Source organism: Vipera ursinii (assembly GCF_947247035.1).
Source record: "Vipera ursinii genome assembly, chromosome: 14".
Classification (NCBI taxonomy): Eukaryota; Metazoa; Chordata; class Lepidosauria; order Squamata; family Viperidae; genus Vipera; species Vipera ursinii.
This window is the reverse complement of record NC_139527.1, coordinates 506702-534205: the sequence shown is the minus strand read 5'-3', so window position 1 is coordinate 534205 and position 27504 is coordinate 506702. Positions and strand designations below refer to the sequence as shown.

Here is a 27504-nt window from a genome sequence, read left to right as displayed (position 1 = left end):
GCCCTTTCGGCGGCGAGGCATCGGCGACGCTCCTGGCTCGGCTCCCTTCATGGCCGCGAGGACCCGGCAGCGGCGGCGGTGGAGGCGGCGGCGGCTGCTGCTCTCGGCCGAGGCGCCCTGAAGCCGATCCGGGGCCGCACCGAGATGGTAAAGCGGGGCGAGGGCCGGGCGGGGGGCGTCGGCCCCGGCCCCCACTTTGGGTGCAGGGCCGAGGCAGAGGCGCGCGTCCTTGGCCGGGGATGATGGGCAGGGCAGTCTGTGCGTCTGGCTGGGACGGTCCGCCCCGTCCTTGCCTTGTTCGTCCCTTCCCCGGCCGCTTCTCTTGGCAGGGGTTCTCCTCCCGAACCCAGAGGCCTTTTCACTGAGCAGCAGGGCGGGGATGGGTCCCCCTTGCTTTGCTCAGGCGTGTGTGTGTGTGTGTGTGGCGGGGATGGTGGTCCTGAGGGCCTCTGGCTCCCGCTGGGGGGCGGGGGGGTGGCTGGTCGGAAGAGGCGCGTCGGTTGGAGCTCCGGCGAGTGGCTGAGGGCGGCCGGGGCCGGGGGTCCACGTAGCCTTGGCGGTCTGGCCAAATGGGGACTCTCGGGAGGCGATTCAGCGGGCCGGAGCTTGGAGGAAGGTGGATGGGCCTCGCTGACCCGGGGCAGGTCAAAGTTGGTGTCTCTGCTTCCTTTGGGGGCTTCCGGCGCCTTCTGGACACCCCCACAGGCTCGGAGGGCCAGGAAAGCTGGAGCCACAGCCTTAAGGGACCCAGAGCCTGTGGAGGTGCCCTGCCCAAGTTGAAGACTTCTGGAGGTCTTTTTTGGGGGGGAAGATCCTATTAGCCCTAAGAAGGAAAATCCCCCCCAACTCCCACTCTCCCAGAAACAACCCCCCCCCCGAATGGCAGGTGTGGGCTTTCTGCAAGGGGGTCAATTCCCCTTGGGGACAGTTTCTGTCTGGGTGCCGGTTGGACGGGCTTGGCAGGCTGAGAAGGAAATCCGCTGGGGGCGGGGAGGGTCAGCCCTGGCCTGGTCTTGCAGCTTCACGGCTGCTGCCCTTGAACCACCCGGAGCTCTCAGCTGCCCGGCCAGCACCAGGCCCGCTTTCTTTCCCAAACTGGGAGAAAGAAATATTGCTGTTGCCGGATGGCAAAGCCGGGCCTGGTAGATGGGAGAGGCAGGGGAGGAGCCTCCGAGATCACCTATTTTATCCCCCCCTTGCTGCAAAGGGCTCCCCCTCCCCTCATTGCATTGTGGGGAGGGGAAATGGGTCCAGGGGCCGGTCTGTCTTCAGAGAACTTCCAGAGGCCGCTCGCTGGGGCCCTTGGAGAAGGCGGGGTGACTGGGGTGTTGCCCCCCACCCCAAAGCCTGCTTACGCTGGTTCCTCCTGAGCAGGCCTGGGGCTGTCTGGTTTTAGCCTCCCCTGAGCCCAGATCTCCCCCCACAACTGAAAACTTCGATGGTGGCATTGTGAAGGCCTTGACAGGCAAGTTGGCACAAACATAGCCAGGAAGATTAAGTCCTCTCCAGGCCGCAGAGTCTTCTGCTGACTGTCCCTGTTGCGCGAAGGAGGCTTCTACTGACGGGGACTTTGGCCCCCCACCTTCAAGTCTGCCTGGAAGACCTGCAGGTGAAGTCGGTGGCCTGCCTGCCTCTCCCCTCCCCCGTTCCCCATCTGCTCCGGGGAGGCTCTCTGGCGTGGGCGAGGTGAACCCAGAGGCCTTTTCACATTGGAGAAAGCGCCATTGGGGTTGAAGTCTGGGCACCCGAGTCCAGGGGTCAAGTGTAGGCTTTCGCTTTGGGACATCAACGCCTCACTGCGCAAAGTGTGTCGGGTGAAGTGTGCAGAATGCATAAGACTTTTTCCCCCGCTCTCTTTTCCCTGCTTGCTTGGGAAAAAAAGTTTTCAAGTTTCAGACTTCTCAGGGAATTTTGTTGGAGAGAATGAAAAAGAGTCAGAATTTCAGCACCGGAGTAACGGACCTGCTCTTTGGCCAGGCCTTCAAATAAGGAGGAGACTGTTTGGCCTGAGTTTAATTGTTGTTATGATGTGAATTCCCTGAAATGCTCATTCTGAATATGAAGGTACCGTATATCAGTTCCGTGAAACAAGGTGGTTTATGTGTAACTGCAGAGAATTTTTCCAGATGGACCAGGATGGAAAATTCTGTGAAATGTTAAAATCTGCACGCTTTTAATATCAGCTCACTCAGGCGAAACCTTTGGGCTGCGAGCACCTTGACCTGGACGCTCCTTTGAGTCAAAATTCTGAAACTGGAGCCTCCTTGAGCCTGTGAGGGAATGGTATGAAGGGAAAGACTTTTCCCCCTGGAATTTTATGTCACTTGCCTGCTCAAGAACTCTGCAGAACTCAGAAGCTTACACAATTGGCCAGCGCTTTGCTGGATCACCTGTAGGTCCCTGGTATTTTTATCTTATGATCCAGAAAGCGTCTCCTTTTATCTGGTATGGGGCATTTATTGGGAGAAGGGGCGGGCTGGGAATCCTTTGTGTCCTTCCTGCCTTTAAAAGCCTCCCAGACCGGCCTCTGCCTTCTCTTCTCTGCAGATCCGCCACTGCCTCGAAGAGGTCAATAAATCTCCATTCTGCCGCCTTCCTCTCAGTTTCACGCTGCGAGATATTTCAAGTCTAAAGAGGGAGCTGCATTAAAAATTTAAGCCTCCGAGCCACTGAATCTCCTCCGAGAGAGAGGAGCCTCATGCAGGCTTCTGGCGTGGGGTGGTGGTGGTGTGGGGGGGCGGAGAGTGGATTTCACGTGGATGGTTAGAGCAGAGTAGAGAGATGATGGGGGGGCTGTTTTCCTGACGAGGAGGGGTCTGATTCCACAACGTTGCTCACCCCTGGCAGAAGTGTTTGCTGCGTTCCGGTCAGTGTCTTCAGCTTGTTCGGATAAAGTGGTGAGTGTCAGGCCGTCCTCCGCCCACCCTAATTCCCAGCTCTGAGGCTCGCTGCGTAGGTCGATACACCTGGCTAAGGATCACAGGCTGCCTGAGCAGGGCAGGTTTTATTGTGACCATAGCTTGGGTCCACGCTCAGGTTTCGAGTCCGTATTGTGGAAGTGAAAGATCAAAAAGCAACCTGTTCCCAAAGGTCCACTTTCACCTTTCGGACTAGTTTTCCTCCTTCCTCTGCTTGCAGTAGTTCACCGTTTGGCAGACCAGTGGCTTCCACACCTGTGCAGAGAAGTCGCAAAACGGCTTGTGGCTTCTTCTGAAATTCGATTCTTGATGCCCCGGCTGTTCGGGGAAAGGCGCTGGCTGGCGGGAGAAGGAAAGGGGCGCCCCCCTCCCCAAGAGAAGAAGGTGATGCTTTAAAGGGGGGGGCAGTTGCACGGGGATCTTTTCACCCCAGCCAGGGGGAGGAACCACTAGGCCTTCCTCCCGCCCGGCTCATTCTTGGGGATAAGCTAACATTCACGCCAGGTAATTCAATCAAAGGGCAATTCCCCTTCTCTCTGGCTAATGCGGCGCACAAAAGGCCGGCTTTATTACCTCCTCCTAGCCAGGCGAATTGCTTCTCTCCCTGGAGTGAGCTGGCTAAAGCCGGCTTTATTGTGTTAACCTATTTGTGTGTCAAGAGCTATTGTGCGGCTGCCTATCGCTGTTTGTGCTCGCCTGGCACCACCGGGGAAGGGCAGGGGAAAATGGCTGGTCGCTCGGCCACTCCAGGGGCGCCGCTCCGTTGCTAAGTGACTTGCTCCCCTGTGCCCTTCTCTGAGGAGGGGGAGATGCCCTCCGTAATTATCAGCTGGCTGACATTGGTTGAGGGCTGCCTAACAACCCCCTCCCCCACCCTCCCTCTCCCCTCCCCTTCGGAAAGAGCAGAATCTGCACCGGGGAGGGGGGATCGGGACCTGCATGCGCTGCTGCCTGCACTCGCCACACCTTCAAGCGAGTCACCGCACGGCGGTCTCGCCCGGGGCTGCCAGGCCTGGCGGGCTGGCAAGTTTGGGAGACCTTTTCTCTGATAAGAATTGAAATGGTGAGCATCCCTCACTTTCTGAGTGAAACGCATTCACCCCCCTCCCCCCAAACATGCAGGTAATTTAGGATGATGGAAAGGGTCTTCAAGCCCAGTGTTTCACTCCCACCCACCCTGCTTCCAGGAAGGAAAGTCAGCCCTTCCTCCCCTCCCACTGATCTCTCCTTGCAGCCAGATCTCTCCCCCCCCCCCCCCGCCTCGTCCATCCAGCCCACCTTGATGAGCCCTGCAGGAGAAGAGAAAGACCTTCTCCACTCTGTGAGGAGACCGACATTTTGAAAGCTGCTGCTCCTGAAGAGGATGGGACAACTCAGGGGGGTCCCCCAGAGATGTGAATTTTATCCCAGGAATTGCACAGAGACACTGAAAGTCAGGCGGCGTGCACGTTTAAAAATTATTGTTATTCACGCCATCTTAACAAGTGGCAAGGAGGGGGTTGCGGTGGCTTCCCTGTCCCCCCTCAGCTTTGCGTCTGCAGTGTGCTTTGTGTGTTGCCAGAGACGGCAGCTGGCCCCGTGGGGTGGGGGTGGGGGTTGCACAGAGCAACCGAAGATGCGTGCAGGTGTTTGCTTGGCTGATTTATCGTTTATTGGCTTTCCAATAGGCTTTCTGTTCCTTCGACCAGCACAGCAGCTTCCGGTACTAAAAGGATAGAAGCAACATTCTTACAATTAAAAATCAGAGTTAAAATTAAGCGTTGGAATACAATTAATCATTAAAAGCTTATTCTGCTTGCAGCTTTTCTATTCCATATAATTATCTCTAGTATTTCTAGGCGTCCTTCCCACATCGGCTGCAGCTTAGAGCTTGCTTGTCAGTTTGGCGTTCCTCTGGGGAAGTTTGGTTGGAATTTCCTGTTCTTTGTGGCCAGACCTAGAATTTTTGAAACCACCTTGTCCAAATTTCGCCTGGACCACCAGGAATCGCCTCCTTCAGCCCATCCTTTGACAGCCACGTCCAGCAGGAGACGCGGAATAGCCGCGCCTCCCAACCGCTGGCTTCCCGTGGCGGATTTGATCCAGAAGGGGAAGCTTGAATCCTGGGATCTGAGGCCTGGATGGGGTGAGGGGCCCTGTTTGCTCCAGGATGTTAGCGATCCTTCACTCGGGCCATCTGAGGACTCTGCAGGTGGGTGAAGGGGCTTGGAGCCCCCTCCCACCAAGGCACGGCAGAGGGCAGCAAGGTTGGCTCTGTAGCTGCGGCCACTCTCTGTGAAGGGTGCTTGGAGTGTCTGAATTGTGGACCTGGAAGGGGTTGCCGGCTGCGGCCTCTTCTGGTTTTCCCCGGCTTGGCTGGCTGTGAGCGATTTCCTTGGCTGCCCCTCAGTGCTCTGGCCCCCCTTCCCACTCTTGGTTTGAACTTTGCAGGGGCCGAGCCCAGTTGCTTTCAGGTCCCCCAGTCTTTGAGCCGGGATTGAAACATGCAGGAGATGCTTTTTCTGATGAGATCAGACCGTCTGAGCCACCGGCGCTATCCAATCCAGAGCAACTTGCTGGAAATTGTGCTTGCATGGTTGGAGAGCCCCCTCCCCTTTCGGTGTCTCAGGGCTGCGGCTTTCTTCCCAGCTGCTGCCCGCCCCCCTTTCCTGGGTCTCACGATGGCTCTTTGCTGGAGAGGCAAAGAAAGGAATCTATTTATGACTGCTGTAAACAACCTTTCAATAAAACAGGTTAATGACCTGAAACCGACAAGAGCCTGCTGGGAATTTTTTATTGCCCGGGAAGACAATATTGGCGCTTTTGAGCCCCCTCCCAGGGCCGGCTGCACTTGGCCCCCAGCCTTTCAGCTGCCTGAACTCCACACGCCCCCACAGCGCCGCTGCCCTGGCCAGCCAGCCAGATGCCGGAGGTCCCTGCAGGGCTGGGGTGAGCTTCTGGGCCCTCTGGGAGCCAAATGAATTTTGCCTGCTTCTTCCCAGGAGTAGCCTTGGATAGAATGGAAGGAAGGGGGGGAACGCTCCTCACCCCAAGATTTTAATTGCTTTGCATTTTCCCTCCTGCAGATCAGCGAATTGGCATTTTAATTCCAGAGAAAGGATCCTGAGATGCACAGGGTTTTCCTGGAGTTCGTGGGGGGGCAGTTCCTGATTAATCAGCTGCTTTGTGAATTCTCTCCTCCCCCACTTCTATCACCTGCCGGCTGAACTTTTGGGGTGTAAGCTTAAATGCAGCTGGGTAATTGCTTCTTTGTGGTTCTGGTGGAATAAAGGAATCACTTTGTTTTGAGCATAGGGTTGTTGCATCTTCTGGCCGGGTGCCCCCCCCCAAATCTAGTTTGAAAGATGTAAAGGAAGGGTGGGCAGGGTGAAGGGAAGGAGATTTGGGGAAGCGACCTACAAGCAGCTACTGGGAACTAAGGGGGGCAGGCTGGTTCCCCCTTGTCCCTAACCCTACTTCCTCTCTCTCCCGTCAAGCGTGGCTTCCTTGCACCTCGGGCGTCTTGAAGGGCACCTGGAACCGGCTGCCACCCAACAGTGATGGCTGCTGGCTCCCCTCAATGTAGAAAAGAAAGGGAAGAGATCAAAGTGGGGTAGATTCGCCCCCCCCAACTCCTTGCCCCCCGCATTATCTGTATGAAAGCTGGGTCTTGGTGGACAGGTGGCGTTGGGCACGAGAGTGGGCAGGCAGAAATGGGCCTTCTTGCTTGGAGGCTGCTGCATGAAGGCGCAAAGGATTTGCATGCCAGCCTCTTTGGCCGGGGACTGTGGGTGTTTTGAAGGTTTCAAGGGGTGGGGGGGGAGCTGCCTGTTCACAAAGGGCACCTGTACGTTTACAGATTTTGCTTTTGAATTGTGCTTGAGGCTCCCTCTGCGGCAGGTAACGGCCCACCACTACTCAGGTTTTAAGACTTGGGCGGGGGTGGGTGGGCTCCTTCGTGCAGTTTCCATGTCAGGTTTGCAAACTGGTTCAGGGGGACAATTTCCTCTTTGTAAGAAGAGGTCTAAGGTTGGTGCTGTAAAGGAGAATTAAGGAGGCATTTATGGATGAAATATCAGGATGTTCTCCAGCCTCTTTCTGGAGATGGAAGGCCTGTGGCTGAAGGGTATTGTAGTCTAGCCTGTTTGGAAGACACGGGTGGGGGGGTTCTGAAATGATGGGCTGGCCAACAGAAAGAAAAGACTTATGTTCTGTCTTTGCCTGGAAAAGAATGTTGTTTGAAGCAGCTGACATCAAAATAGGAGTAAAAGAGACCTGGTGTAATTAAAGCATTAGCTGGAATAAAAACACATTAAAGTCCTCTTGGCAACAAGTTGGCTTGAATGCCAGAAGCCTGTTTGAATGGAAATCTCTCATTGGTGCTTCGGGAAACGGGAACGTTTAGCAGAAGTTTGGATACATCTCGTCCCCTGAAGCTTTGGGGGTTTGAAAAGGGTCTGATGGAGTCAGCTTGGTGGTCTCAAGTCTAATTTTTTGGGGGGGGTCTTAAAGAAGAAAAAGATTTTCGAATATTGGCTCGTCTCAGAGTGAAAAGGGGGCAGACATGTCCTCTGCGGGTGTTCTGCGTTCGAAGGTGGGACTGAGACTACGTATCTGGTCAGGCATGACGAAGCTCTAGGAAGTCTCCGGGTGGTGAGCTGGACTGTTGCTGGACGTGGTCGCCTCTTTTGTGTTTCTGGGCCCTCCGGAAGAGCTGGTGCATCCGCTGCATCCCATCCTGAGAATGTGGGGGGTGGGGACCGAGAGGCTCGCGACCCCTCCCCTAACTCAATAGTGGCCACGGCAAGCTGGAGTCTGTGGTCCGGAGATAGAATTGGTCAGCAGCCGCCGACAGAGAAAAACTTTTTGCACATGCTCAGAGTGTGTCCCCGCTTGGGCCAACTTGCCCTCGCGTCTCCTCCAGCTGAACAAGACAAGCTATTCTACCCAGTTGGAGGCAACGTCCCGGAGCTGAGATCGGAGAGCAGCTGGAGCAGGAGGGCTTGCTCGCCTCTTCCGCTGCAGGACGTCCCGTCTGGGCAGCCTGGTCTCTTCTCAGCACTCCTCTGGGCAGCTCTGCCTCTCAGCCCTGCGGCTTCTGCGGGTTTTTTGGCAAGCCAGAAGGCACCCTTGGAGGAGCCCCATCCCTGCCTGTGACTTCTGCGGGAGGATGGGTTTCAGTGGTGCACACACGTGAGTGAATGTGTGCTGCACAGGCAAAAGGGCGGGCCCTCCTGTGCGGCTCCCCTCCCCCCGGCCCTCCCCCCTTGCCCGCCTCCCCAGCTGTTCCTGAGTTATTAATGCGCAGAGCCGATCACGGGCTCCCATTGTAATCATTAAAACTATTAGAAGGGAAATGCTCGCTCGGAGCGAATGTCAGCCGCTCTCGGCGTTCTGCTTTGCAAATGCTCACAATTAATGCCAATCAGAACGCGGGATGAAGCCAACTTGAAATCACGTCTGTTTGATCTCATTTGTCAGCTGTTGCCGATCCGTGCTGTACACTTTCATACAATTGCTATAAACATGGAAGGAAGGAGGGATGGTGGCGGGGGGGGCTCTCTGTGTGCCTTCTCTCTTCCTCCCCGCCCTGACACCGTTTTTCCCATCGCACTGTTGTTCCGCCGATTCATTTTAATCGTTTGGCATTTCTCTGCCTGTCATTGGGCTCTTGCGCGAGGGAAGTGGCCTTTGGGCAACCAGCGACCGACGCAGGCCTCATTTCCTGGCCCAGTGGTGAGGTGAGGTGGGCTACGGGAAGCTTGCAATGGTCCCCTTCCTTCTGGTGAATTTCGGCAGGGCTCCAGGTCACTGAGTTGCTTTCTGGTCCGACCTTTCCCTCTCGACCTCCACCCTGTAAAAGATATTTTTTTCTCTCCCCCCCCCCGTATTCTGCTTAAAAGCCTCCCCATCCCGAGTCTTGTCTTCCCAGTGCTTGCCCTTCCGAAGTGGGTCTCAAGGGCATCTTGGCTTAGCCAAGAGAGAAAAGCCTTTTGCACATGCTCAGAGTGTGCCCCTGCTTGGGCCAACCTGTTTCTGACCCACAAAAGGAATGGCAGCCCGCAGAGTCTTTGAAGTCACGCCCAGGAAGCTTTAGCGAGGATGCTCGTCCTAGCGACTGAAACAAGAGGCTGAGGTGGGTGCTCATCCCAGGATGAGCCTTTTCCCCAAAGGAACAGAAAGTTGTACTTCTGCTTCTCTTTGGCTGTTTTGACCCCTTGCCTCCTTGGGCAGATCTGGGCGTGGGGATCCTGGCCTCTGCCCGTGACTCTCCAGCACTTGATTGACGCTCAAGGTCTTGCCCCTTGTTTGGGGACCAGGCCCGGCCGTGCCCAGCGCCACAGGCTGCTTTCGGCTCTGTCCAGACGTCCAGAGCGCCAAAGGGGCCACGTATTTCCTTGGCCCCCAGTTTGAGTTGCTGGGAACAGACTTCACTGGCATCTGATGTTGCCCTGAAGGGTAGGACACCCTTTTCTGGCCTGGGGAGGCTGCGTGCTGGGTGAGCCCCCCTCGCCCAATTATTTGCCTTGGCTTTCGTTTAAATTCTCTGCCCTCAAACTGTGTCTGTACATCTTTTCTTCCTCTTAATCTCTCATTTGAAGCAACTGCGTCTGCTGCCTCCCTCCTCCTTGCGCTAAAGGACCCCAGTCGGATGGAGACCCGGTCGGTCATCTTTGTACGCCTTGCTTTCTGCCCAGGCCTCCCGCTGAGGGCTCCTTATTTCTGCTCCAGCAAGAACAAAACTCTTGTCTCAAGGTCTCCTTGTTATAACAAGAAAGTGGGGGAGAGAATCCATAAATTGTAGAGCAAACACAATAATGGCACAACAGGGCACTTCGCTTGTTTGTTAGAAGATAAGAAATCAGCCCATGCTGTAGAAGCTGATAATTTTCTTATTTATTTACTTTCAATATTTGCGGACCCTCCTTCAGGCAGAAAATTGTCCGGAAGCCAGTTTGCCAGCATTTAGGAAATGCAAATGAGCTGTAATTAGGAAAATGTTTCTTCCTCTGTGCAGTGAAAATCTGTGTTCGGGTTGAGGGGAGCCCGGAGGGTTGGAGAGGACTCTTGGGTGGGGGGAGAGCAGAACCCTCATTGGAAATCAGCGCCACGAGGCTGAAATAGAAGTCACAGAATGTGCCCAAATACCACAACTTTGGCACAGGGTTTTTTGGGAAGAAGGGGAGAAGTCTGCAGCAGGGAGGGAACAGCGAACTTGTGGAGTCTAGATTTGAGTTTCTCAAAGGGTTTAAGATGGGTGGACTTCCACTCCCAGAATTCCCCATCCAGCATGGTTGCTAAAGTCCATGCATCTTAAAACTTGACCAGGTTGAGAAACACTGACCTACATCAATGACGGAGCACCTGCTGGGCCTCTGGGTCTGCCCACACAGCCCCTTGCTTCCTGGAGAGCCGAGGAAGAGGAGGAGCTGACAGGGAGCGTGCCTTTGGGGGTGACCGGGGGTGCAAAGACTGGGGGGGCTGGCACAGAGGAGCCTCGGTGTTTCAGGCTGCAATCAAAGTTCATGCAAGCTTTAAACAAGCGTTTAAACTTGGCAGCCCCCCCCCCAAATGTCCTGGCTGGTTCCTCCCTCCCTGTCGGGTCCCCCCTTTTAATCAGCAGCCTGTGTGGCATGAAGCTGGCTGGGCTCTGGCTGATCACACGTGGGGTGAGTGGAAATTACCCTTGGCTCCTGCGTGCTAATATAATCTTAAACCACATCTTATGGGCTGCAGCTAAAATTGCTTTTTAGATTAACATTTAATTATTAACCGGATGCGCTCCTCCGTTCTCTCCTCCACTGATTCCCCAGCAGGCTCAGGGCATGCTCGTGATAGGGGGGGCAGCCAGTCAGGGCCTCCCCCCAAAAAAATGTATTAGCTGGGTTTCATGGAGACATTTGCCAGCAGGGAAAAGAGGTCGCACCGCCCCACCCCAGGCCGCCTGCCTGCTTGGTTAGATGCCTTTGGCAAGGTGCCGGTGAACTTTCCTCTTGCGGTTTTATTTATTTGCCATAATTTACAGAAAGGTGACCCTTCTCCAGATTAACTCATTCCAGCACCCAAACTGTCAGCTTTGCTAATTGAGTTGCAGCCCTTTGGGGTTTTCAAGGTTAAGCATAAATTATTTGCAAGTTGCCTGACTAGCAGCTCACAGGAACGCAGGGGACAAAGCACGGGAGGGTGTCAAGAGAGGAACGGCATGCTTCGGAGCATAGGCAGAGTGCATCTGGGTCTTGGGTGCGAAGGGGAACTGGCTTTGTCTAATTTTGCATCCTTTGGACTCAGAAGGAAGTTAGATGTGATAGTTTCAAAGCTTGTGGCGTAGTTTGCTGGATCAGGCCCACCTTTGCACCAGGATTGTGATGCCCCTGAACACAGACCATGTTACAGCTCACCAAATGTAGGGCTCTCTGTTGGGCAGTCGGACTTAAGACGGGTGAGCGTAAACCCCTGGCAGGCTGGCACGAGCAGTCTCTGAATAGGTGTGCAGTGCCTTGGTTTTTCCTTCTCTCCACAATACTACCTGGACCTTCATAACAGCCCTGCAAGGTAGGATGGGGGAGTTCCCAGATCACTAAATGATGTGCATGGCTGGGGGGGAGGATTTGAAGCTGGTCTTCCTGTGCCCTCCCCCTCGATTGCAGGCATTTAGAGTTCATTCCTTACCTCCAAAGACGGCTGGTGCTCAGTATAATCAGATCACCCGACCACAACACAAATAGAGCAGAAGCCACGTGGCCACGTGAGACAATTCACAGCAAAGTCGCCAATGTCAGTCGAAGATGGCTGGCTGGCATCTTCATTGTTTGAAGGCGCTTCCAAAAGAGCAAGTAAAGCTCAGGTGGGTTATGTCCAGCTGTGCCCCTCCAGCATAGCCATTGAGGGCGCTGCAGAGGAGCTGTGATGGGAGTTGTAGTCCCAACACTTCTATGAGCCATCATGGCAGAGGATTGCTGCAGTGATGGCTTGGAAGTTGGAGCAAGCCTGATTTTAAAATTCTCTGTGCCACCGCCCCCCCCCCCCGTCTCATTGGGACTCAAGGCCCCTTTTATCAGCAACTGGAAGGTGCCAAAGAGCAGCCAGTGGTCTGCAGGGACAGGTGATTTTGGGGGGGAGGATTATTAAAGTCGCAGAGACCTTGGGCTTATAAATAGCCCTGCTTTTCACGGCAGGCTTTCAAAATTAGCAGGCGTTAGAGAAAGGGCTGTGAAATGGGTACTTATATCCGAATGGGAGGGACCGTTGGCGTGACTTTGAGAAGGGAGCTATTTTTAAGGCCCTGCAGTGGGTAGATGTTGTGTCCTGCGCGTGGCAGTTTGCAGCAGGAGGCGAGACCGGCAGGGCAGGGCCTGATTCAGCAAGTGGGAGCATCCTTCTCTGGCTGGAGAGAACAGGAGGGGTGAGTAGCCAGCTGTCCTCAACCAGGGACGGAGTCGGCAGATGGGCAAAACTGCTGAGTCCGGCCATGCTCTCTACGGATCCGGCTGCCAGTGAAATCCAGGATGGCTGGGATTTAACTCAAATGCCGAGGGACCTAAGTAAGCGGAAACTTTTTTGCTGAGCCTTTGCATTAGAGATCCTCCATGACATCATAGCAGATTAGCCAATAAGCTGGAGAGATTTGCAAGCGGGTTCAAAACGGGTTGCCGCTCGGGGCTTTGGAGAAAGAGACCAAATGGGCCGGGGTTTGGCTTTGCTTCGGTAGGTGAAACTCTCCAGGAAGAAAGAAAGTGCGTTTTTCACTCTCTGCAGTTCTGAGCTGTTTCCATGCCAGGCAAAGCTCTGCCATCTGGCCTGGGCAGCAGTCCCTGGCGGCCCAAATCCCGGTCGAGAGCCCCGAGCGGCGCCTTTGGGGGGCATAAGGGGGGCTGAGGATCTGACTGCAGGATTAACCTCAAGTGCCAGGAGGAGAAGCCGGGGCAGGAGGCCGAGGCTGGAGGCCCAGATGGCCAATCCTTCTTAAGACGACGGGCAGAGCAGCTGAGCAGAGCTCTGCAGGCTCTCATCCGCGTCCAGCCTGGCAGGCAGCAGGGCACAAAGAGAGCCACAAGTGCAGAAAGTCCCAGATCCTCCAAGTCTGCCTCGCGAGCCGTGCCCGGCCTGCTTTTGGAGGGCCTCCTCTGCAGAGCTTCCCTCTTGCCCTGCTCATCAGGAGGGGGGCGGGAGCCACCCCCAGATCTGCAGAGAGGGGCTCGCTTGCTTCCCTGCTCAGAGTCCCCGGGGCCAGCCCCAAAGTGGAAGGGCTGCGGGCACGGTCCGAAGGAGCCCGGCTCTGTCTGCGTGGGGGCTGCTCCCCTGCAGCCCCCCACTTTGGACCTATCCCCTTGCGTGAAATTACTAGAGAGGAAATGGACACCCGGCTCTTGCATTAACGAGGGGGCTCCGTAATCAGGGCCCGTTTTGCTTGCCTCTCTTTTCTCCTCTTCGAGGCGGTAATAGGCGAAGATTGGCTGCGAGACAGAATAAAAGTCTCTTTCAGAGTAAAAACTCGCTTCTTTCAAGGTAGCTTCATGGAAAATAAAATAGCTGGTGATGATGAAAAGTGCCTGTTTCAGACTCCGCTTTTCTTTTCTTTCCCCCCGCTCTTTTTAGAGAAAGGCTGGTACAGATGGGGGGGGGTTAGAACCTAGATTGAGATAATTACGTAGTAACGAACTCTTGTTGTGAAATTAGCATCTTAAGAAAGATAGTGAAAAGGGCTTTTATGCCTGAATACTTCATTAGTACCAGGAACAGGAGCTTGGCGACTCCAGGCAGAAGTTCAACAGGAGCAGCAGCAGCAGCGGATGTTTTGGGTCCCTCCGGCGCCACCTTGGCTCCCTGGCGAGAGGCCAGGCTGCTTTTGGCCCCCTCCGTGGGGTGTGCAAACTCTTGGGAAGCAGATTGCGTGCGCCTCCTTGCTTCCTCGGGGAGGCACAGCGGCTGGGCAGGCCCCCCCTGGGGAAAGCCGGAGGGGGTCGTGCCGTCTTTGGGGGGGGGCAGGGATGCTGTAAGGACCAGAGCGGAGAAGGCCCTCTGGGTGGAGACAGAAAAGCTTTGCCTGGAAGAGTTAGGTAGCTCCTTTCTCCGAGGGTAAGAAGCCACATCCGCCATTTTCAGATTTCTGGGCAAAGCAGCTTCTGGAGCCCCAGGAGGGGGGGGGGAGCCAGGAAGGAGCTGCTTGCAGGACTCCCTTTTGCTCATTTAGCAGCCCCCCCCCACATACACAGGGTGTCCATTGTGTGCAGGGAGAAGGACGGTGGGCAAAATCGCTCCGACAGAACAACCAGTTCAGTCCGAGGTGACGGGATGCCCACCTTGATTGGGGCTGAAGGGGGAACATGCCTGGGGGGGGGGCAGAAATCCTGTGGCAGCAGAGAGCGAGAGAAAACTCCTGTCCGTTGTTTTTCCCCCAATGTGTCTCTGTTTTTGAATCTCCCTTGCAAACCGCTTGGCAGGTGTGGGAGCTCTTGAACACAGCCCCTGCCCTAAAATTGTCACGGTGCCCGCTGCCCTTAAGGGAAGCTGGTTGCCTGGTCTTCTGAAGACTGCCGGCCGGCAAGAGAGCTCTGGGTCCCCGCCTGGAGCCAAGCAAGGGGGCTGCAAAGGGCCTGGCTTTGCTTTGGTGGCCTTGGGAATTCTGGGAGTTGAAGTCCACCCATGTTAAAGTAAACAAGGTTGCGAAACTCTGGTCTAGAAGCTTGGAAGTGTTGATTATCCGTAGAATTTTGCTTCTCCAGAGTGCACAGCACCCTTTGAAGCGGGAACCCTGCGCAAATCTTCCTTCCCTGCTAATTTGTGATGCGGGTGGAGGGGTCTTCCCCCCCCCCAATTCCAGGCTGATGGACTGACCCCATTTCTCTTCTCTGGGGTTCCTTGCAGGGTCTTCTGGAGTGATGCCACCAGAGCCGTCTCGCCCACTCTTCCGCCATGTTGGCCTGCCTGCAGAGGACCCAGAACCCACCGAGGCAGCCTCTGGGTTGTCCGAATAAGGCCCTGGAGCCACGCAAGGGTGAGTCGCTCTGGGCTGGTGGCTGCAGCCAGGCGGGCAAAGGTTCCCTGGTGGGAAAGGCTCCGGCTGCTGGCGACAGAGGCGGCCACCCCCTTTGTCTCTGCATGGTGGCCCCTGGCAGAGGAAGGGGCTCTTGGCCTGAGTGCGCCGGGGGCCCCTGTTGCCCCCTTCTAATTCCCACGCGAGCCCACCTGGGCTTCTGGCGGCTGAGAGGAGGGGGCCTTTTGCAGGAGCCGTAAATGAGTTACCTTAAAATAGGTCCCCAAAGGTCACTCGGCAAAGCACCTGTTCCTGATGGTTCTTTGCCTCTAAAGCCAAAGCTATGATTAAATGCATATTTAATGAGCCCGGTTTAGGCGGGTAGCGCTGACCTCTTCTTTGGCTGCAAAGGCGCATTAAGATTCTAAAGTGGTTATTGTGTGTTTTAAACTGGAGGAATTCTTTTCAAAAATGACCAGCGCTTTACGGCCTGGGCTGGGCTCTGGTGGCTGCAGGGGTTCTCTTTCTTTGTTCCCTGGCCGAGCAGTTCTGCCACTTAAGAAGGGGGCACGGAATCAGAAGCGGTCGGAGATGAGGCTGGCCTGTTTCATTTCTTAAGACCTTTGAAAACGGCCTTCCGTGCCCCTGGCTGGTGCTGAGCCTCTGCAGCTGTGCTGGCCCAGCCTTCTTCCCACCTGGCGCCTGCGGAAAAAGGGCCAATTTCTCCTTCCCAGGAGGGCTAGGCTGAGTTTTCCCAAGGGAGGCTTTGCCTTTGGTCCTTCTGCCTGTTTTCATTTGTTTGCTGGAGAGGAGGGTTTGAACTGAACTGAACTGAGTACTTTATTTGGCCGTGTGGTCATACACTCAAGGAATTTGTCTCCGTGGCAGAAGCTCTCAGGGTGATCACCACCCTCACCATCAAACTTGCAGGCTTCCGGTTTCACTTAGCATCAGTTTTAACTGAGCTGGGCACAAGCTGAGTTTGCTTGGGCCTCCCTCAGCCTGGCTTGATTTTACAGCTGCTTAGCAAGAGAGAAATCAAATCTCTCTCACCCTCCCCTCGCTTGGCTGCCAGGTAGCCCCACCCTGGGCGTTTCCTTGCCACCGCAGTTTTCTCCCTTGGATGTTTGTTCCACCCACAGAGGAGAAGCTGCACCAGGAGGCACACAGATGGCCGGTGGGGGAAGAGGGGGGGGTCTTTGCCTTAGCCTGGGGGCATTGAGGAAAGGGGGGGTGTCTGTTTTTGTCCTGTCCTTCCAGATTGCTCTCTCAGTAATCAGGAACGATAGCACTTCTTAAAACTAGACATGATTTAGAAGCGCCTCTGATTACTTAATTTGCTCCCAAGTATCTCGGTAATTATCTTTATGGGCCTTATTTCATGTCCTCTGGCTGCGTTTCCGTCAGCATGAAATAAGTCGGCCGCCCAGCACGGCCTGCCACGGCTGCAGAATCCTATTACGCACCCGGGCTGTTGATTAATTTTGGTATTAATTTTGCATGCAAGGTGTGCCTGCTAATATTTGCCCTCCTGCCTGTGCTGGAGCTACAGAAGAGAGACGTTTCCCCCAGCCCGGCCCTCCCCTGGCTTTCTGGCCCACTTGGCTTGGCACAGAGCAACCAGGCTGGCCTGGCTACTCTGCAGGTTGGTGAGCAAATGGGTGCTCTCCAGCGGGCACTCTTCAGCCACTGCCCAAGGGCCATGGCTGGCAGAGAGAGGGGAGGGGTGCAGAGAAGGGAGGGGAAAGGCCAGCTCTGAGTGCCTAGCAGCTTCTTTCCAAGTCAGGCCCATGATGGGCACAGCCCCCTTCCAGGACCACCACCACCACCCCGCAATGGTTGATTGTTCGTGAGACAGAAGGAAGAAGCACCTAAATATGTACCGATAAAGGATAATATTTGTAGCTCAGGGTTGAAATGAGGGGTCCTTGCTGCTCTCTCAGCTTGGAGGTTTCCTTGCAGACATTTCATTACCCTAATTAGGTAACATGATCAGTGCTACAAGAGAGAGGGATTTGCAGGGGGGGGGGAGGAGGAGGACTGTGCGGTCCCGAACTTGGTGCTTTCTGAACTTTGTGGTTTTCTTAAAGACTTGTGATGATGTTACCTAGTTTCTGTAATGAAACCCCTCATATCAAATGTGTCCTTGGAAAATTATGCAACTGACATCCTTGACCTTAGAATGCTTCTCTCCAGCCAGATTTGGGGAGGGGGACCCCACTGTGGCTCTCAAAAGACCTAGCCAGTGGTCCTGGGGAAGGGGGCAGAGTCGCATAATCTTCCCTTAATTGAATTAGTGAGTATGGACAAGCCTCTTCACCAAAGCACAACCAATTTCTTTGTGGGCAAACAAAGCACAATCTGTCCCATTGTGATGCAAACACAGCCCTGTTTCTTCCACTTGTCACAGAGCAAACTAAGCCATTTACTTTTTAGTGGCTCAGAGAGAAGCAGCCCCCCTCCCCCTCCCTCTCGGCTGGGTGAACCCATGCAAGCCTCCACTAATCAAATTCAGACATGCCCCTGTGTGGCTGAGCTCCTCCTTTAATAGCTGGGTTGCCTTGTGAGGCAAGGGGGGGGGCTCACCCGGAGCACGGAGCTGGCTGGTGCTTCTGTAGGGGGGAGGCAGGCGGTGGGCACCAGCGGTGGAGATTGTGGCCTTAGGCCAGGCACTCTGTTCCTGGCACAAATCGGGACGGGTGGCAAGAATAAAATGCCCCCCTCCTGGAAATTCCCGGGGGCCTGGCTGCTGCAATAAACAGGAGCATCTCTGGGCTGTTGAGAGAAAGGTCGCTTTAGCCGAGCAGGGCCTGTGGGCAGGCTGCAGCATCCTTCTGCCGGGGACCACACGCCTCCTGGCACCCTTTCTGCCTGGGCAGCAGCAGGCAGCCATTGCTTAAGTGGGAGGGGGGCTCAGTCATGAGACGTCTGTTCTAGGTTTGGTGAAAGGGTCTGGTATCTGTAGGGGTGACCAACACGCTTGCTTATGTTTTCTTCTCAAAAGAGGGAAGGAAGTGCAAGAAACCCGGAGAGTTGGCTAGAGTTGGCTTAGAGCTCCCAGTCCATTCTGCCCCTGCTTAGGAAGCGGGTGTCTTGCTATCCTTCTGCAACTGGGCGCCCTCCGGATGCCAGCTGTCAGGCTCTTCGGTCACCGTGAAGATCCTTGGCCAGGCTAGATAACTGGCTGCTTTTTAGGCTCTTCGTCCTACACACACGGTCTTCAAAGGCCCACTCCAGATGTTTCAGGGAAGGCGCCAGAATGTTCTGCACGCTGAGTTTGGGGGCTTGAGGGTCACGGAGAGAGAGAGAGGAAGGGATGATTCAAAACTGCGGCCTTGATGGGATTCACACAATGAGGAGGGACGCCCCCCCTTCCCTGCGAGTAAGCCCCCTTGAGTTAGCCCAGCATGGCAGCCAAGAGTCTCGCAGGTTCTCCAGGTAGCTCAACGCACCAGAAGCCTTCCGGGACTGAACCCCGAGAAAGGGCTGCTCGGTCCCCTTTGCGCTGGGCCCCTTGCAAGGCATGGAGCAGAGGGGGGAGCCCACTGGCTCGGTTCCCAGCAAATCGGGGCTTGCTTTTATTTATGAGTAAACACAACTCACCCTGCCTGTCACTTTGGCTGCTGTTAAGTAAGTCAAATAGGTGAGTAGTAGTGATAAATATTCCTGGGGGAGAAAGGGGGGAAAGCTTAGGGAGCCAAAGGCCATTTGTTATTCAGGGCAGTTTCTGGGGCATAAAAACTGGGTATTTTTCCTCGGGGGTGGGGGTGTTGGCTGGATCCTTGAGCAGGTCTCCTTCCCCTCTTGAAGGGACCTTGTGCCCTTGGAGTCTGCAAAACAGCCGGGAAACACCTCCGAAGGAGCTTCAGCTTTTTCCATAGTGCATTTTGTCACCCCCGTTTCCCCCCGGGACTGTCCCAACTCGGTGGTCTGGCGCAGGTGCCCTCCGTCCTTTGGCGGCTGAGCGGTGCCAACCTCGGTCTCTTCCCTTGCCAGACTTTTTATAAACTCTGAGCAGCTGAGAGCCACGTGTTGGGCCAGCCGAGGCGGGCGGTGATTCATCAGCATGAAACCGTTCCCTGAGCCTTCTAGGAGCCTTTAAGGGTCTTGGGTAGAAACCCAAGCTGGCTTTTCTCGGGCAGCATGGCGGGGCCCTGCTTGGTATTCAGGGAGTATTGGAAAATCTGTTAATGCGGGAGCAAAAATCCATATTTAATAGCTTCTCGGTGGAGATTCTTGTCTATTTCAGCTGGTTTGCTCCAAGTTGGTGCCACTTGCAAAGATGAATTCAATTGCACAGGACTAAGGGTGGGGGGGGGCTCCCAGGGAGGGATTTGCAAGGTGGGTTTGCTTTCAAGCAGATCCCCTCTTCTGTATTTCAGGAATCCTCCCCTTCCTCTTCTTTGGGGCATCTGCCAAACAGAGGGTCATTTTTCTCAGATTTTACTCAGCTCAGGTTCTTCGCTATTACATTACTGGAAAGTTGATCATGGCTGGGAGATCTCCTGGCTGCTGACAGGATATTTACCTAATTGGAAAAGGTGGAAAAAAAAGACTAGAGGCAGAAAACTTGGCCAGCTCTGTCCTCTTTTGCCCAGGTGCACTTTTCTCACACTTAACTGGAATGTGCACAGCTCGGCAGATGGACAAGTGTGGCCTGCCAGGCAGAAAGTGGGTGTGTATCTCAGCAGCCAGGATAAGTGTTCTTGCTAGTGGAAATTTGCATAGCCTCTGGCAGTCTTGATTCTGCAAACTCTACATCCGTGTTTTCAAAGTTGGCCACTCAGCACCATCCTGGTCAAATGCTTGTCTAATCTTTTGCAAGCCTCCAGTGATGGAGCACAGTACAGTTTCATTCAGGCTGCTCCCCTCTTTTGTGGTTGTCTGGCTGGGTCAAGATCAGGGCTGTCTGCAAAGCTTCACCATTTGGAACCCTGGATGTTGGGGGGGGGGTGTCCAGGCAGCCAGCCAGCCCCTCCCTTCAGTCCAGACCAATTTTCCAGGACTGGACCTGAGTTCCCCCCTCCCCCCATCTGTTGGCCAATTTGGGTGAGCAGAAAGTCCTTCTGTTTGAGAGCTAATCTCATCAGCTTCCTGATGGCTCCATCTCAGCGTCCTGCTCCCGCTCCGGATAATATCAAAAGCCATCAGATGATTACCATGGGTCATGCATTTTTTCCATTTACTGTAATAAAATACTGAAGAAACAAAACAATTTAAAATTCTAATAAAATTCAAAGCCTATCTTCAGCAGCCGGGATGATTCAATTATTTGGCTGTTATTGAATGCAAAGTCGGGGAAATTGAACAGCTTGCAAGACGGAGAGGGGAAATTTTTGCTCCTGAGAGGGATTTGGGGATCTACTTTTTCCCCCTTCCCCCTTGAAAAATACGAGGAGATGAGAGGCCATGGAGGCAGGAGGAGGTGATGGTGGAAATGAAACGGCTGCCTTCTCCTCTGATATTTATCCAGGGAGGTTTAGCTTCCTAAAAAAAATTACAAATGATAAATATATATTGATACTCTTGCATTTTCCTTGCTGAAGGCCTGGAAGCAGTTGACAGAAAGGAAAAACAAACTACATAATAAGGTACTTAAGTTGAAACAAAAGAAGGTTCGGTAAACAGGCAGTTTGAAGGATTCTGGCTGGCTTTGTGCTGGTAACTTTGCACTGCAGGTCACTTCAATGTGCTTTTAAAGTAGGTATCACTTTAATTAGAATGGATTAAATTGGGTCTTAAGCTTTTTCTAGGTTAATGGGCTTATGAAAAGACTTTTTTCTAAAAAAGAAGTATTTAATCTTTAACAGTGCACAGACTTCGACCTGCTTCCTCCCCGTTCCAAACAAGCCTACGTACTTGTTAATGAAAGACATTAAAAACATTTTAAATTAAATATGGCATGGATTGGAGACCAGTCTCAATCCTGTTTTAATACCGCTGCCTACTGAGGATTTTGAAGGGTTGAGGGTCCCCCCCCAATTCTTCTCAGCAGTTTTGGCCCTGGTGCTTTTCAAGTTAGGCAGCTGACGCTCCTCCAGGCTTCTTGAGAAGGCAGGACTCCTAACAAAACCAGCTCATTGATACATCAGCTCTGTCGTGTGGTTTTCGCAGAATTAGGGGAGTTTATTTTTGAAAAATGGAGTAATTCTTAAAAAAGAAGAAGAAGCCAGTTGGGGAACTGTGGAAGGAAGCTGGAGGCTGCATTCTGGCTGCCAGTGCCCAGCTGGCCTCTCCCGGAAGCCCCCAGACCCAGCCTGGAAGTCAGGTGAGATCAGACGGGGTGGGCTTCAGGGAGAGACCCCACCCCACCCTGGCCCAGGGAGCATCCCTTTCTCTGGCCGCCTTGCCCCCGGCTGGCGTGGCGGGGGCGAGGAGCAGGCCAGCTGGTGTGGGCCAGTGGCAGCGTGGCAAGGCAAGCGTGTGGTGGCACAGTGGTGAGGGCGCCATGATGGAAAGCAATTACGGTCCCTTTGAAAGCAGTAATTACTGTGGGGAGGGAGGGGGGCTTGCCAGCCGAGCTCCGAAGCGCGCCAGGAGCCCCACAGAAATTGGTTCCTCTATCATTTGCGCAGCAGAGCGCTCAGCATCCCCCCCAGAGGTGGCATCACGGGGAATTTGTGGCTTGTCTTGTCTTGTGCTCAGCAGTGACGGAGTTGGTCTCCCTCCACCTCCGATTCGCGAGGGATGGTTTGGGGGCACGGGGGCATTTTCTGCCCTCCTGAAGCCAAAGGTGGCCAGGGGAAGCTGGGGACCAACCCGCACTGTGATTTTGAGGACACAAATGGAGGCCGGGTTGGGGGAGGTGGGCAAATGGCAGCTGCAGGACGGCTGGGCCTCTTTCCACATGGGGCGGCTGTTCCCCTCCAGTGCAGGCGGCCCCTTCCCCTGATAACTCTCAGGCCAGGAGCCTCAGGGGCCAATTAGTGTCCCTGTTCCTAGAAGGCTGACAGAGCCTCCCTCCCCCCCCACCTGCCCAAGGGACGCTGGGTCCTCATAGCGGGAGCCCAGAAGTGCCCTGTGCCTGGCTGGCTGGAAGGGGACACCAGCAGCCCCAAGTTGCTCCTCCTGGCTCTTGGCAGCCGCGCTGCCAAGCATTGCCCCGGGCGCCCCCGAGGGCATCAAGCCTGGCCTGCAGGCACAGCAGAAGGGGGGGGTGGCTGTGAATGGCCTCCCCTTCTGCTTCCCTCGCCTGGACTGGGCAACGGAAGCTGACTGGCCTTCCACCAGTGCCACTCTCCTGCCCGAGAACGACGTGGTGGCACACGGGTGTTTCATTGCAGCAGCTGAGCGCCTGGCCTGTTAATCGTGGGTTTCCATTAAGCAGCAGTCATTGAAAAGCTACATTTGCTAGGCATCCTCCATGCCATTAACACTGAGGCTTTTTACAGGTGTCTGGAATAAGCATTGTTATTAACCAGGCTATTAAGTCAATTAAAACCCCGTCCTTCGAGTTGGGTTTAATGTAGCTGCTGGCGGAGAAGGGAGGGGAGAAGGGGCCGGTTGCTGTTCCACCACAGCACAAGCGGGCTCTGCCTTGGTGCCCAGAGGGGCGGGCTTGCAGACGGGTGCAGGAGTTGGCAAGCACGAGGGTCCGACCCTCACTTCTCCCTTTTCAAGGCACCGGTGCTTGCCAGGGCACGGCATACTTGCAGCGGGACTCTTGTGTCGCAGCCCCCTCCCCTCCCCGTCCCAGAGTTTGCCACCTTGGAGGAATACACACGTGACACTTCAGGGCGTGACCCCTGCCCTCGCAGTTGGGAGAGCTGGAAACCTCCTGCTGCACTTTATTTCTCTGGACTCTTTGCAAATTCTATTTACTTTTTAGCATATATATATATTTTATGATTGCAAACTGCCTCCGAAACAGATCTCAGCCACCTTTGAAGGAGCCAAGCAGTGGCCTGGCTTGGTTTTAGAAAGTGGCAGACGGGCTATTCTGAGCTTGCTTTCAAAGATGAAATCATCAAGGAGCAAAAATAGGATTTTTGATCAACGCCCTTTCTTTCCCAGCTGAGTTTGGGGTGACAGACTAGAGAAAAGGATTTTGTGGGCCTGTAATTCTCCCTTATTCTTTGCATCTTCCCCAAACCCTTCTCCTCTTCTCAGCCAGACCTTCTTTTTCCCACCTTCTCTTCAAACACCTAATTTATTCAATCTATTAGATAGATTTTGTAGATTTAATCATTTTCACAGTTGGTGGCTCATTGGATACTCAAGATAAACTCCAAATGGAAGCATAATGGAAACAACAAATGAGCTTTCACACCCCAGACTAGCAGACTAGCGCAGGAGAGGAGTTTGAGAGAGGCAGAATCCACAGAGTCCTCCCTCCCCCCCCCAGCATTCTCCTCGAAGCTGCCTTCTGCTGACTACAGTAGGTTACCACAGTTAATTTCACCAGTTTTGTTCATCTGTAAAATTGCATAAAAGTGACATTTTTGTGCTCATTATAAGAAGTGCTGATTTATAGCTGGTAAATGGATTTTTTTCTATTTTTTTCCAGTGGAGCTCTCATAGTGCCGCAAAGCATCCATGAAATTGCTTGTATAATATGGTTTAAATCCATTCTTTCAGAGCAGTGCTTCCTCTCTCTCGCCCCTCCCCCCCCCCCGGTGTAAAGACATTTCCACTCTTCCCATATAGAATTACCGCCGCCCTTGCATAAACAACCTTGGAAGTCCAAAAAGAACAGTGGGTCGATCTTTAAGAACATGGAATCTGTTTGGAAGAAAGAAGACAAATTGGCTTCCTTTAGAAATGGACCAGACAAAGTGAAGGGAGAAATACAGTGTTTGGATTATCTTGAGTGGCCCTGGTGCTCAACAGAGCCTCCACAAGCAGGGGCAGAATACCATAGGAGAAAAGAGTGGGGCCACCCAGCCTTGATGGCTGGATTTCTAATGCAGGTTTGCTGCAGCCAGTGGGGAGATTGATGCTATTGGATGAGAATTTATCCTACGGCCTGCAGTTGGGGCCATCAGCCATCACTTCCAGGAGCAAATTCTGCAGTCGATCTGTGCAAAACCACCTTTGGCTTCTCAGCTGAGCCGAGTCGAGGGACCATGGCTGGAGGGGTCCCTTCTTTCTCCCAGAATTGAGGAAGAGACAGTATTGATCAAATTGTTGAAGGAAAAGTCTCCATCAGTATTTAAGCTCAGTGGGCTGATTTTGCTTGCTCTAGGGTACTTTGCATGCGGAAAATGCTGTCCCTGGATTACCCGGTGAGGACAGACCACCTTTTATTTTAGCTCAGTGTTTCCCATTCTTGGCAAGGATGGGTGGACCTCAACGCCCAGAATTCCTCAGCCAGCCACAAAGTCTTAGAGTTGCCAAGGTGGAGAAAGGTTGCTTTAACTGAAGCGTGGCTGCTGTCAGTGTTAATTGTGCAGAGAAGGCTCTAGTGACCTCTAGAGGTGACTACAAGCATTGCAGCGTGTCACCTATCTTCTTGGTCTCTCCTAGGTGAAGCCATGGCTCCCATCCGCTCTCCACGATACCCCAGCCCAGCTGAGCTCGACGCGTATGCGCAGAAGGTGGCAAACAACCCTCTCACCATCAAGATCTTCCCCACCAACATCAGGGTCCCCCAGCACAAGCACCTTAACCGGACGGTGAACGGGTATGACACGATGGGCCAGCGCTACAGCCCCTATCCTCTGCACGCCAGCAGCTACCAGGGCCTCCTGGCCATTGTGAAGGCGTCCGCCGGCAAAGGGGCGGTGAAGAGCGCTGAGGGCAAGCGCACTAAGATGTCCCCTGCCCACGTGGCTGTAGCCCCCTACTCAGTGATGAGCACTTTAGCCCCCGGGCCGTCCTGCACAGCCCAGCTGAACTATCCTGGTGGCCAGAAGCAGATGGAGGCGCCCGTCCCGCCCAACGTCACGGTGGCCGCTTCGGTCGTCCCGCACGCCGGCCAGAGCTTGGTGCTGCCCCAGGCCAACCTGCCCTCCATCCAGAACATTATTTTTCAGATCAATCAGCAGTGCCAGGCTCAGGCCGGCGGCCAGCAGGTGTGCCAGGGGGTGATGGTGACCAGCCCCAGCCCGGCCAAGCATGGCGCCGTGGGCAGCTTCACCACTATGGCTGCCGTGGGGGCAGCAGTGGCCTACGCGGGGGCTGTGTTGCCGGATTGTCGGAAGGGCGCTGAGCTGGTGACTGGCTCCAACCTGGGCAGTGGCCTGGTGGGACCCAAGGCGGGTCTTTACCCGGACGGCATGGATTATTTGCTGTGGCAGCAGAAGCAGCAGCCGCTGCGGATGTACAGTGCGGGCAGCGGGGGGGCCGTCAGCAAGTCGCCTGAGGTGTGTGCCGGGGTCTTGCGTGCCCACCCCATGGCTAGTGCCACCGCCGCGGACAAAGTGAGCTCTTCGCCGTTGAACTGCGTGGGCGTGCAGGGAAATTTCTCGGTGGGGCAGTACTTTGCCCCTGCTTGGAACAGCGTCTTGGTTACGCCCAACAGCAGCGACTGCTACAATCCCCAGGAGCTGCCCACCGGGGCCCGGGACCTGGGCCTGCACCCCTCGGAGGGGCTCCCCAGTCTGCCCAGCAAGGCGGTTTGCAACACCTCCGTCCTCAGCAGCAGCCTGCAATCCCTGGAGTACCTGATCAACGACATCCACCCGCCGTGCATCAAGGAGCAGATGCTGGGCAAGGGCTACGAGACGGTCTCGGTGCCCCGCCTCCTGGACCACCAGCATGCCCACATCCGCCTGCCTGTCTACAGATAAGGGCAAAGGTGCCCCGGGCTGGGCTGCCTGTGGTGGGGTACGGCGTTGGTCTGTGCGCTTCAGGAAGGGGTTTTATGGCTAAGAATGTGAACAGGGAGACGCGATCCGATTTTGCTGCTAATCTGGGGGTGCCCTGGGGGACGAGAATGGGTGTGTGCCTGCCAGTGGGCACTGCTAGCTGGACTGCCTGGGAAGGAGCCCCCCCGTCCTCTTTCTGCCCTGGGCGACAAGTGGGGGGCATTTGAAATGCATTGTGACTGGGGGAGGGCAAGGAAGGGTGCAGACTCCCCCCAACCCCTCCCATTAATCCAGGGGGCTTAGCGATTCTGCCTCCTTTCTAGATGAAGTCTGTAACTTGCACTGTTTCGATTTAAAGCTAATAATTGGGGTGGGGGCAAAAGTCTGGAAGCTGTCTAAAGAAGGAAAAAAAACACTTGAAAACTTGAAGTGACTTTTTTTAGTTTGAACCTGCTGTACAGTTTTTGGCTGCTATAAGATGGATTTTCCCACCCCTCCATCACATCAGCATTATTCCAGGAGATTTCTGAATTAAAACATTATTATTATTATTATTTCATTTTTAATAGCAGTATTTCATTTCATTACTATCTGCGTGTGAGAACCAGGAAGACCGTGTTTTGGGGGGGGGGATATTTGCAGAAGAGAGAGAGACAGTCTTGAAAAAGAGGAGGGTCTTCAGTCTTTTTATTGGAATCCTTGCTTGGGATCCACCTCTATAGCATCTGGCTGCAATTGCCCGTGTCAAGAAGTTCCCTGGGAAAAACGTCAAGGATCACTCCCTGGGGTCCCCCCAATCCCCAGCTGGGACCTGGCTGTTGAGTCCTTGCATGCCGAAGTGATGCAGATGCATCAGGGCTGCTAGAAAGTGTGGGAAGGCGAGCTCTGCATGTGTGAACCGGCCATTCCAGCCCCTGGTCCCGCTCTGTTCCTGCCCAGGCCGAGTTCTAGAAATGGGGATCGCCCGAGAGGGATCCAGTGAGTGGCCGTGGGTTCTTCTGCAGGCAGCTGCCTGAGCACCCGGCCCCCTCCAGCGTGTTCAGACGCAGCCTGCTTTAAAGGGCTCCAGGCTCTTAGCGTTTCGCATCCTTTCATTTCCGCCTTCAAAAAAGAAAGAAATGCAGCTTCTAAAAAAGTGTTCCTTTCACCCCACAGTTGCCGTGGTGGAATTAGGAGTTTGATAAGTTTGATGCCAGGTGATCTGCTTTGCAGGTATTTCAGATTTTTCTTGTTAGAGACAGAGATAGGAGGGGAGGGGGAGGGGCTCCAAATGCAGAGGTACTGTGTCCTTACCACCTTTTTCCAGCACTAAGTGCATTTACAAATAACCTGAGAATGTGTTTTTATACGAAAAAGCAACCATTATATTCTACTGTGACAAGTGCACTCTGCACTGTATTGTTTTGAAAATGATAGGAAACAAAAAACTTGGAAAAAACAACCAGAACCCAAATGTCTGTCTTTTTTCTCTTCCCTCCCACCCTCCTCCCCTCAAAGAAGACATTAAATCTGGGCTTTCATTGGATCGATGGTCTGCATCGTCTTTGCGTGCCGCTCTTGCTTGAACCCTGATTGGAAGAGGGTCCCCAGAGTGGGGGCTGGGAGGTCCCCTGGCTGGGAACGTGGACCAAGGAGGGTCTCCCGTGGGGTACACCTGGTGGGGCAGCTGGATGTGGGGGAACAACAGACCCCCCCTGCCTGGGAGGCTGTCTTCCTCTTTGGCTCCCAGTCTTGGGGGGGGGCTCCTCTCCACCATGGCCTGGCCAGCTGTGAAATGGGCCTCCTGCATTGGGAGTCCGGTCAGTCCTGCTCGGTCGGCCGCTGCCAGTTTCCAAATGGGCAGGATAGAAATTGGGGTTCAGGCATAGCCAGGGCCGAAGGCTGC

At 54.3% G+C, this 27504-nt stretch overlaps 1 protein-coding gene across 2 annotated transcripts; it reads left to right on the top strand.

Annotated features, from left to right (window-relative positions):
• On the top strand, nt 1–27240 carry FAM222A (family with sequence similarity 222 member A). Of its 2 annotated transcripts, none has more exons than XM_083373938.1 (3): nt 1–147; nt 14763–14892; nt 24337–27240. In XM_083373938.1, the coding sequence occupies exons 2-3, from the start codon at nt 14811–14813 to the stop codon at nt 25599–25601; spliced, it is 1347 nt and encodes a 448-aa protein (XP_083230064.1). In that variant the 5' UTR covers nt 1–147; nt 14763–14810; the 3' UTR covers nt 25602–27240. The 2 variants fall into 2 exon arrangements, with proteins under 2 accessions (XP_083230064.1, XP_083230065.1); XM_083373939.1 differs by lacking the exon at nt 1–147 and adding an exon at nt 12553–12602.
• Nucleotides 27241–27504: the final 264 nt, after the last annotated feature.

Coding starts and splice junctions, on each gene's coding strand:
- FAM222A (XM_083373938.1), top strand. CDS start 14,811: ATGTTGGCCTGCCTGCAGAGGACCCAGAACCCACCGAGGCAGCCTCTG. Junction 14,893..24,336: donor GGCCCTGGAGCCACGCAAGG/GTGAGTCGCTCT, acceptor GGTCTCTCCTAG/GTGAAGCCATGGCTCCCATC.